Source organism: Festucalex cinctus, chromosome 14 (assembly GCF_051991245.1).
Source record: "Festucalex cinctus isolate MCC-2025b chromosome 14, RoL_Fcin_1.0, whole genome shotgun sequence".
NCBI classification, from domain to species: Eukaryota; Metazoa; Chordata; class Actinopteri; order Syngnathiformes; family Syngnathidae; genus Festucalex; species Festucalex cinctus.
Genome location: NC_135424.1, coordinates 15669651 through 15679697, shown reverse-complemented (window position 1 = coordinate 15679697; position 10047 = coordinate 15669651). Strand labels below are relative to the sequence as shown.

The 10047-nt window shown below is 38.1% G+C and overlaps 2 protein-coding genes across 5 annotated transcripts; one reads left to right on the top strand and one right to left on the bottom strand.

The window, feature by feature from the left end:
* Positions 1-442: 442 nt before the first annotated feature.
* snx5 (sorting nexin 5) lies at positions 443-7415 on the bottom strand. Its single transcript, XM_077495012.1, has 13 exons — positions 7046-7415; positions 6126-6230; positions 5931-6041; positions 5716-5837; positions 5507-5630; positions 5121-5216; positions 4924-5029; positions 4575-4650; positions 4425-4464; positions 4231-4317; positions 3315-3474; positions 2882-2967; positions 443-1379 (listed from the first exon to the last, which is right to left on the bottom strand). The coding sequence occupies exons 1-13, from the start codon at positions 7079-7081 to the stop codon at positions 1329-1331; spliced, it is 1200 nt and encodes a 399-aa protein (XP_077351138.1). The 5' UTR covers positions 7082-7415; the 3' UTR covers positions 443-1328.
* Positions 6807-9624, top strand: mgme1 (mitochondrial genome maintenance exonuclease 1). 4 transcript variants are annotated; one of them, XM_077495017.1, is made up of 6 exons: positions 6814-7671; positions 7838-8260; positions 8329-8557; positions 8677-8809; positions 8882-9012; positions 9159-9624. In XM_077495017.1, exons 2-6 carry the CDS (start codon positions 7924-7926, stop codon positions 9172-9174), a joined length of 846 nt encoding a protein of 281 aa, XP_077351143.1. In that variant the 5' UTR covers positions 6814-7671; positions 7838-7923; the 3' UTR covers positions 9175-9624. The 4 variants fall into 4 exon arrangements, with proteins under 4 accessions (XP_077351140.1, XP_077351142.1, XP_077351141.1 ...); XM_077495014.1 differs by having other exon boundaries at positions 6807-8260; XM_077495016.1 differs by having other exon boundaries at positions 6807-8260; positions 8882-9021.
* Positions 9625-10047: the final 423 nt, after the last annotated feature.

Sequence of the window (10047 nt, the reverse complement as noted above, 5' to 3'; positions counted from 1 at the left end):
CTGTTTTAAATTTATAAATACATCAACATTATTATCCGGATAGAAGAGAAAACAAGTCAAATCCTTGTCTTTGGACCATACTCCCAAGCTATTTGTTTGCTCTAATCACAGTTGCCAAACTTGTCTGTTTGCACTGATGAGTTGTCAAAATTCCATTGGTACAACATCTGCTCTTTCAGCCAATCAGAAACTCTAGAAACCTTCAGGTCACTATGACTGCAGTATATTGGATTCTATAAATGCTAACTCCCCTCAATTAAAAGGCTAATTTTCCCTAGTTAAGGGTGCATAGTCATGTTGGAGCTGGCAGGTGCATAATTAAGTGCAATACTCTATTTTGATACATACATAAAAGCAGAGCTCAATTAAGGTATGACTGGTAATGCATTGCAGTACATTTCAATGTTGTTTGATCTGTTTACAGAATTTGACATTGGACCAATCTTGGGAAAGTAGGATTTATTCAGTATTGTTACAAATTTATAAAATGCTAATGTTGCATAAGAAAAGTAAAAAGGAATTCACACTGTTGGATCCAGAAATACATTCTTTTAGAAAACTATAATGCACCACTGTGCTTGCTGACGATTGTGAAACTTTTTTTCCCCCCATCTTAGTGCATTATTTTCTGAATTATTTAGATGCCTGGCAGCCGACCATAATACATTTAGGCAACGGACAATTTAGGGCAGAATAAGGTAAACATCAATTAGATTGAAAGGGATGGAATGAAGGGCAGTCAGTTATTTGTATAGAACAGGTGTTAGAATAATACCTTGTAGTAGAGGTAGTACGAGTGCCTCATGCAAACAAAACTATAAAGTAAACCGAGAGTCCAGAAATCAAGTTTGCTCACATCATTTTCCTGTAGGTCTACTGCGATGCACTAAACCAGATACTAGCACAAAAGAAACAAGAATGAGAGTATAATTGGATTTTTTTTTTTTTTTTTTTTTTAAGTATTGTAAAGCAGAATCTCATGCATGACTCAAGCTCAACTCACCAAATTAAGCAATGTGCTGAAAAGTACGAAAACGTTGGGGTTTCTATTGTGTGCATAGTGTGAAAATGAGACGTTACAAGAAAGAGAAAACAAAAGACAGACCTTAACGATGGAGTCAATAATTATGGGTTAGCCTTCCATATATCTTGGGGCGTATGAGCTGTGGACTGAGTAAACGTGAAGAATGCTGTGCTAACAAAGCTGTCGGTCAAGAGGCACCAGTTAGGTGAGTGGTAGCTTGAATTCTTGTCTGTGTGAGACGCAAGGGACATCAGGATTTCATTGGCCGTGAGCGATCGCTTGATGAAGAATACTCGCAAGGCTGTCAGTTGTTCTTGAGCAGCTCAATGCACCCCTGCAATAGTGTCACGTTGTTCTGTGGGAGATAGGAAAATGGCTGTTAGTCCTTTCCATAGGGTGGGAACGTGTTCCCGATGCTGAACGAAAGAGCCAATAGACACTAAATTATTCAATGAGAAAAGATGCTGAATCCTCTAGAAACTAATTCTTGTCTTGAAATCAGGTTTGACAGCTGCTGCGGGCTCATCTGGTTTATGTGGCCATCAAGGAGCGGCGGTACTTAGAGCACTCTGACGTCTACACACTATTTGAATGATTAATCTTTTTAATATTCTCCAATCAGCAAATGTATATTTGAAAATCTGAAATGGACATATGTTGACGCTGCAATTGCAAACCACACTTTAACAGAAGAAGAAGGGATTACCCTTTATATACACTTTGGGATTCAGTCACTGGTTTGGTATGTAACATGTCAGAAAATGGGGCAAATGTTGAGCATTGTTTTCCAAAGTGAAAGCAAATGTGAGAAAGTGTCTTATTTTGGTTTAAAGATAATTAGTCTGCTTTCATGAAGCTCTACATAAATCAGAATATTAACTGCTGAGATACTTAAGTCAGAGGATTTAGACAATTTTAAGTAAAAAACAAACAAACAAAAAAAACAAAAAAAACAATTGATTATCAAAATAGATGACGTATAATTTGCTAATTGGTTAGGTATGAATTAATTTTGACCGCTCCAGTTCTAAGCTATTTTTTATTAGCTATGTGTTTGTGACAAATTTTACGGAAACTGATCCCTTGATAGTCTTGAGATTTCTGTCTGATTATTTTGTTCTAAATTTAGTAATGCAGCCCTCTACTGTTTGTTTCAAGGCAGGTACAGTGTTCTTTTCTTTGTAAACAGGGCAGATGCGAAATTGCTGGTGTCCTTTTGTGGTTAACCTGTATTTTGTCATAAAAGCAAAGTTGTAAGAATTTATTTTTTATTTTTTTAAATATGGCTACCTGCAAATGTGGCCTTTTGTTATTCAGAGTACCCCAAGACGAGCCAGTGTTTTTGTCACTTTGTTTACATAGTGCTGTGGTAATGTTGTTGTAATCAATCTAAATTATCTATTGTTAGTTTAGGTCATGTTCTATAAAACACACGATTAATGTAACTGCATTGTATTCAATTTTAAATGTAAATAATCTTTTCTTTTCCATACTAATGGACCAAGTAAGAGCAAGAAGTTTCTACTATTTACAGCACTAGTATTTCTGAGAATGTCTTCCATATAAAAGTAAAATTGGTACTGCATGAAATCCTTCACTAAATCAAAAATCAGTGAGAATCGTAAATTGAATTGAATTGATTTTGGAAATCTGAATCAATACCCAGCCCTATTCTTGCAATGTCATTGTGGGTTGTTTTGGGTAGAACTTCTGAATTGACTACATGAGTAAAAATGGTCTTATACAAGCATAAATTCACATCAAAGAGCTAAAATTGCTTACGAACATTTGACGTCAATAAACAAACCAACAAAAGTTCCAAAGGAAGTTGAACCATCACCGACTCGTATTTCTCACCTTGGCATGTTTAATCTCCAGTTCAGCCATCTCTATGAGATTCTTTCTAAATGCCACAACTCGCCTGCCCTTGAAACTGGTGAGCTCTGCGAGAAACACAAAGTGCCGTTTGAGATTTAAACATACAGAGAGCTAAATATACATTCACCTACACAAAAGACAACGAAAGACAAAATTCTATGAAACAATTCTGGTTTTCCAAAGATAAAAATGCAGTCATATCATCTGAGGTGAAACAACAACAACAACAACAATAACAACAACAACAACAATAATGTTGTTGTTGGCTGTGCATCATATTGAGTGAGTATCCTATTAAGCTTAGACGTTCAATGCGTACACACCAACCAAATGATATTGTTTCCCAATAAATACAAAAAGAGGCCTTTCGCAAATGCAACTGTTTAAATCGAGTCCAATAGGATGCACAAACCTTTCTTCCCAGATGCTGAGAGCTTGTCAAATTTCTGTAGACACTGCTGCTGGTGTTCCTCAGCCTGAGGAATGTCCTTACTTTTCAGTCGAGCCTTATCCAAAGCCTTGTTGGAGTTTTCATAGTCGACTAATGCGCGAGCTCGTCTGTAGAGAAGGTCCTGTAAGAGGCGAAAGACCAGGATGAACGCCCAACCCAAATCGACATATATAAACAAATACATGTACTATTTCACACTTCATTTCTACTTGATAATTCTTGTCATAACATTAAAAATAAATAATTGAAGCAAAAATATCTTGCTAGTAGGCATGTAATTTTTTTTATACTTGTATTTTATTAAACATGTATGTAGGCAGAAAAGAGTAGTAGTGTGCTACATTTTATAAGTTATATACACTGAAGAAACTTTGTAGATAAATGGTACTTGTCAAAATAGTTGTCATTGTCTTTACTTTTACTCAAGCATTTTTGCTAAAAAGAAGCACTTTTACTCATATTTGTATTCTCGTACTTGTATGATCTATTTAAAGAACTCCACTTCAAACTTGTTCCTGTTTTTCAATGTAACTTCTGCCTGTCGATTTACAACAAAGAAAGTTAATTGTTACTATCTTGTGGCTGGATTTGCCTTTGTTATTTCACAAAAATTAAATATATTATTGTGGCTGAAGAGATATTGTCGGGCAACATTTGGGTTTGTGTATTTCTGCTTTGTCTATTGACATGGATGCTTTGATTTAGAATATAAAATAATAATAATCTTACAAATTGCCAGATTAGTTTTTTTTAATTGAATACTTATACTCAAGTAATTATTTGGAGGGCTGCATTTTTACTTTTACTGAAGTCGTCAGTCAAAAATGACAACACATCTACTTGAACACAATTTTTGGCTATGGTGGTATTCACTCACCTTTGCTGCCTGGATATCTCGCATGTAATATCTCAGCAACTCTGTGAGTTTGAGCTCCTGATCAGATGCTACTCTTCCCTCCACTTTCTATGGTGGTACAAAGAACAAATTCATTACAAACACCATTTTTAAAATAATGTTTACAATTGAATAAATATTCCCCAGGACATCAGTTTCACTTTACAGATACTCACTCTGAGCTTCTCAAAGAGATCTGAGAGCTTGTCCATGTGTCTGAAAGGAAGTAAAATAATAAACATGAGCATCACATGCGTTTAGTGTCACTACAGCCACCAACATGAAATCATTTATGTATTCTTCATACAATTAAATGTAGCACTCACTTCCTATTCGCTGTACTATCTTCAGCAGAAAGTGCATTCAGAGTGGCTGAGATCTGAATGTAATCATCGGCGATATCTGAAACGACCGAAAAACAATAAAGATAAAATCTTTTTAAAAGAAAAACAACATTTAGGGATCGCACAGACACTTGCCGATACTACTGCATGAGCTCTAGAACGGTCAGTTATTCAGTAATGGCAGCATCTCCACACATCTGCTATAGCTCTTAAGCGGAAGGCAGTGCTTTTCACTGTCGTTGTATAAAGAAATTTGTACTACCGGTTCATCCCGAATGATCTGTCATGTCATGCGTGCAACAGAGACCCCATTCAATATCATATCAAATACTTTTGTGTGTGCGGGTCATCTTCTCTGCTTTGGAAGTAGAATCTTTAATCTTGCTGTAATAATCGAGAAGGAACGTCTTCTCCTGCTCAAAAAAGTCGTCGACTTCCTGTGGGGAAATAAGAGAGAGACGGAATCTGGTTGGGAAAATTTGCCTGCAAAGCTTTCAATGATTCAGCAGGAGCACACAAAAGCCACACCTTTATTCCTGAGATGAGAACCTCATCAGCTGACTTCACCATGTTCTTGAAGAATCCTCCAAACATCTCCTTGGCATTCTTTCGTCTTACACTGAGCTTTAGTGAAAAAATGCAAATTGTAAATGCATTGAATCATTGTCAATTAGACTGATGTGCAAAATAAAACAAATAAATCAAGCTATTATACTAATTTAAATAAAATGTGTTATTCTTTAAACCCACCACTGATAAGAAACTGACTTCATAGATTCTATAACTGCTGATCACAGCAGGATGGAAGCCATGAGTCACAACTGTCCAGCAAGATTTAAAAAAAAAAAAAAAACTACTTCCCCTCTTTCCAACTGACAACTAAGGAAAGGAAGTCAGCATTCTGCAGAACTCACATCCTGGTCATACTCGAGGAAAATTTGAAAGTTTCTGTCTTTGCTTAGAATGGGATGAGAAGAGAGTCTCTGCAGGAATACTTCATGTACTTGGACTGTTTTCTTGAACACAGCCAGGTACTCACTGGGAAAAAAAATGCACAAAGTTACAAGCTAACTTGTTTTACCAAACATTGGTTTAATGTGGGTTTCATTCTCCTGACACTCACGCTTCCAACTCCTGCTTCATTTTAGTGTACTCGTCCTTGGTCATAGTGGCTTCACCTTCTCCCAATTTGTGCATTTTCTCTCTTGGGCTTTCAAAGTCAGGCTTAGGAGGTGCTGGGGGAATCTGGGAACGATAAACAAGAGGAGGAGGTTGTATATTAGAGGAATTAATTTACCCTAAAATGAGTATATAGGCAAAGAGGACTATTTTACTAACTATGAGGCCAGCATAGTCATCCGTCTCCACCAGAGTGTCATGTAACCAGATGAAATCTTCATGCTGCCGAGGCACAGAGATTTCTGGCTTCTGGAAAGAATTAAGTGTGGTCTGGGAAAACAATGAAGTTAATGGTCAGTGTTTCAAGGACATTCTTTCACGATCACAAAAAAAGTGTTTACTGAAATGTTTTACCTTTGTGTGGACCGTAAACTTGACTTTGTCTCTTTCACAGAGTGCATCAGGAATGTCAATAAGCAGAGATGCATCATTATTTAGGTCAACAGACACAGAGCGTATCTAAGGAGAAAGAACCCACTACAATGTAAAACACTTCAAAGTCGTCTAGTGAATTCACAGACTTTGTGCCAGTGAGCATTACAATTATTATTCTGTGGCTTGTAATAAAATGTAAAATCACTACTACAATTTAAAAAAAATATGGAGGCGCCTTTCACCCATGGTTATGATACAGAAAACAAAAGCATCATAAAACGTACTACTAACATAAAAATAAAGTGTGTCCTGTTTAGAGGTAATATGCCAGATTGAACATTTGAGTAGGCATTTGAATTAAGTGATGACAAAGCTTAGTATTTATGTGTCCTAGTTTACTTTATGATGTTAAGTTGTCTTCTTTATTTAAAACTGGCAACCAATCACACCTTCCAACAAAATTGCACGTGTCAGCATTCCTCAAAGTGATTCTGTAAACGCCACTACATAGTTATCTTAGCACTTGTCGAACACGTTAATTAGGTAATTCAATTGCAAGCAGACGGTATGAAGAGTTGACATCCTACAGCTTGTATGAAAACACAAGGAAGTTATGTCACTTAAGGTTGGTGGTGACTAGCCTTTGATACTGTACGTCAGTTAAAAAGAAAAAAGAAAACACACACAAAAACAAAAAAACAAAGACGCCTTCATTTTGATCTACACAATATATGCACTTGAACGTCAGTCACGTTTTGTAAGTCAATAATTAGCTAATGTTGCTAATTATTGACTAAAGGGAGCTGAAAAGTTAACCACAGAAACGCTGAGGGTTAAACTTATTTACCACCAATGATTACGCTGAGAAGATATACATGCTATGCTGGTTTTTGTCTTACCTTTTCCTTGTCGCTTTCGTCTAAAGTGGCTGTCATAACTGGACCGATGTGGGCTGAAGAGCAAAAGTGTCGGAGGCAGTGAGGAAAGGAAGCGCTATATCTGTCTAAGTGAGGAGCTAGCGGTTTGACGAGCTGTCAATTATTTTTTGTTTCTCCGCACTAGAGGAATTGTCTTATCGATGAGATATTCCCCCCAGTTTCAACTAAATCGCGGTCATGTCTGAATGTGCAAATGCGAATTAACCTATTTTTTCAGCCATTATCGTTAACGTTACTGTTGATTTGTTACCGCAAAGTAGTGGAAGAGGACGCCAAAGTTGTAACACGACACCATCAGTTCCAGCAGTACGCACGGACGTAGTTTAACGTTTCGGTGTGCATTATGGGTAATGTAGTTCCCACTATGTGAATTGCGCCGTTGTGGTGACATCCAGGACTTCAATTCCCAGCTATGATAGCGAAGGCATCGCAAACTCCAGTACCGGATGGTGGCGGAAATACGCAAAAAAAAAACAAAAAAAACCTTGACAACTTGCACATTTGAAGAACAAAGTTGCATTGGATACGCGGAAGTTGTAGCACTACGGAACATCGCGCAAGTCCTACTACTTAATCGCAAATATTAAGTATGTATTAAATGCATGCATACGTTGTAAGCAACTAAGACTCTTCCTTATAACAGTGTTGTATGAACAACAACAAAAATGTTCATATTAAAACGTTTGCCATTCACCGGACGTATTTCTGTACGGATGATTCAGTACACTTCTCTCACTTTCGGCTTTTTCATAGCATGTCATCGGTCCAGCTCCCGCAGGGGGGTGAGTCCGTACAACTCAGTGGACAGTGAGCGCTACTCGTCTCTTGTGAAGTCTGTCATGTCTTCAAGGGTCAGTTCTCAAACGCCAGATACCATTCAAGCTGAGGATGAGCACATGTTTGGGCCAGTTGTTAAAGCTCATAATAGGTCAAGACGAGAGACGAGGTGTCCTAAAGTCATGCATCCCTTCATACATTGCGAGGAAACAGAGGAGCCTGAATCAAGTCCTCCAGTCCGGATTGTAGTAAACCGCGAGCAAGATCGGTCGTCCATACCGAGTGTGACCAGGATTCTTCAGGCAACACTTTCACCAGAGCAGCTGTTCTATCTGGAGAGATGGAAAAGGAGGATGGTTGCAGAACTGGGGGAGGAAGGATTCAGAGAATACACCAAAAGTAGGTTTTGTAGCATGCCACGTCATTAATTTAATATGCTTCATTTAATTAAATTTGATGTTCAACAGTTTTGTTTAGGCAAGGGAAACTTTTCCATTCAGCCCTGGAGAAAGTTATTATGTCCGGCGCAACAAGGGAAGACGTACAGCATGAACCGCATCCACCTGATGTGATGGGATACATGAAGAGCATTGCTTACATTCTGGAAGATGTCAGTGCGCCAAGAGCAATAGAAAGCAGAGTGCAGCATGACACACTCAATTATTTGGGCATCGTGGACTGTGTGGCCCGCTACAGGTAAGTTGCTAGAAAAGTGACTTTCTCTTCATTTACAGAGGATCCTTGGTTTGTAGGGCAACATGAGAAATTTGAATGTCATTGTGTGGCACAAAACAGTTTTTCATTTGATTATTCAGAGGTGTTCTGTGTGTTATTGACTGGAAGACTTCGGAAAAACCTAAACCGTTCCTGAGCAACACGTATGACAACCCCATTCAGGTGGCGGCCTATGCTGGAGCTTTGAACAGTGATGACAGATACAAATACCAGGTACTCTATTGTAATAAGTGATTGTGTTTAATCACACGTTCATCACTCAATATTTGTTTTTTGTTTTTCTAGGTGGAAAATGGGCTTATTGTTGTTGCTTACAAGGATGGCTCACCTGCCCATGCTCACCAACTGAACCGTGAGCTGATGTCGGAGTATTGGGAGAAGTGGCTGATTCGCTTGGAAGAGTTCCGAGAACAGAGGTGAAAGAGGTCATTTCATCAACATTTTTCAAGAGGTGTGAAAAGGCACAGAAATGGTTGGCAGTTCATAGACATGTCAATGATGCAGGATGATTAACACTAGTCTGTTACTAACCATTATAATATATATATTTTTTTCATTTCAGATCCAGTGAAAGGTGATTTATTTTGTCATGGAGAATATGACATTTGGAAGTGACAAAGTATGGCAAAATCATCACCCCATCTCCGTTCTCAACACATTTCATTTCCTTTATTTAACCAGGTGAAACAAGTCATTGAGACTAAAATTGTATTTTCCAAGTGTAACTTAACTTGATGTAACTTAAGCTATCAAGTAATGTAAATGGATTGTCATCCATTTCAACTCAAGTTGTCAAGCAGGTGAGTTTGTGTAAATCATGTCCGCCTCACAAAGCAGTCGACCAGAAATAAATCATATAAAAGTCACAGATCTGTTATGTACAAGGCAAGTGATTTACTAAGCTGTGATACAAGTTTTGTCTATCTGATCTGATCATATGTAGTTTGGTTGCCAAAATCAGGAGTTGAATGCAACCGTTATCTCTCTGTAAGAGGGATCCTCAATAAAGCCCAGGCTTTTAAACAGTCGATATGAGATTATGTTGTCTTCCAGTACATGGCAGAACACTGGGTAGCCCTCAGCAAGGAGCCTCTGGGCCATGGTGTAGACCAGGACTGTGGCATAACCTTTTTGTCTGTGCTCAGGCAGAGTATGCAACACGCCTATTGCCATGTATTCATGTAAAAGCAGCCATGATATAGGCTGACCCTGGCCATCAGTGATGCAGTATGAAGGGAAGTTCCTGATCTGTCTGACAATCTTCTTGTAGGTCCTTTCATTCCCTCCATACTCCCAAGTTTGATTTACCAGTTGAGCATGAGAAAGCTCCAGAGATGAAATTCTTGATTTCATGTTACTGTTAAAAAAACATATCGTGATAGACCGATATGGTTTTTTCAAGGCCGATACCGATACAGATTATTTGTAGTCAAGTCGGCCGATAACCGATA

What these genes read in the sequence shown, in the direction of transcription:
- mgme1 (XM_077495014.1), top strand. Translation starts at nt 7,750, where the DNA reads ATGTTCATATTAAAACGTTTGCCATTCACCGGACGTATTTCTGTACGG. An exon ending in ATTCAGAGAATACACCAAAA is followed by an intron (nt 8,261 to 8,328) that starts GTAGGTTTTGTA and finishes GATGTTCAACAG; the next exon opens with TTTTGTTTAGGCAAGGGAAA. An exon ending in ATGACAGATACAAATACCAG is followed by an intron (nt 8,810 to 8,881) that starts GTACTCTATTGT and finishes TTGTTTTTCTAG; the next exon opens with GTGGAAAATGGGCTTATTGT.
- snx5 (XM_077495012.1), bottom strand. Translation starts at nt 7,081, where the DNA reads ATGACAGCCACTTTAGACGAAAGCGACAAGGAAAAG. An exon ending in TCCTCGAGTATGACCAGGAT is followed by an intron (nt 5,217 to 5,506) that starts GTGAGTTCTGCA and finishes TTTTCACTAAAG; the next exon opens with CTCAGTGTAAGACGAAAGAA. An exon ending in GATGACCCGCACACACAAAA is followed by an intron (nt 4,651 to 4,923) that starts GTATTTGATATG and finishes CGGTCGTTTCAG; the next exon opens with ATATCGCCGATGATTACATT.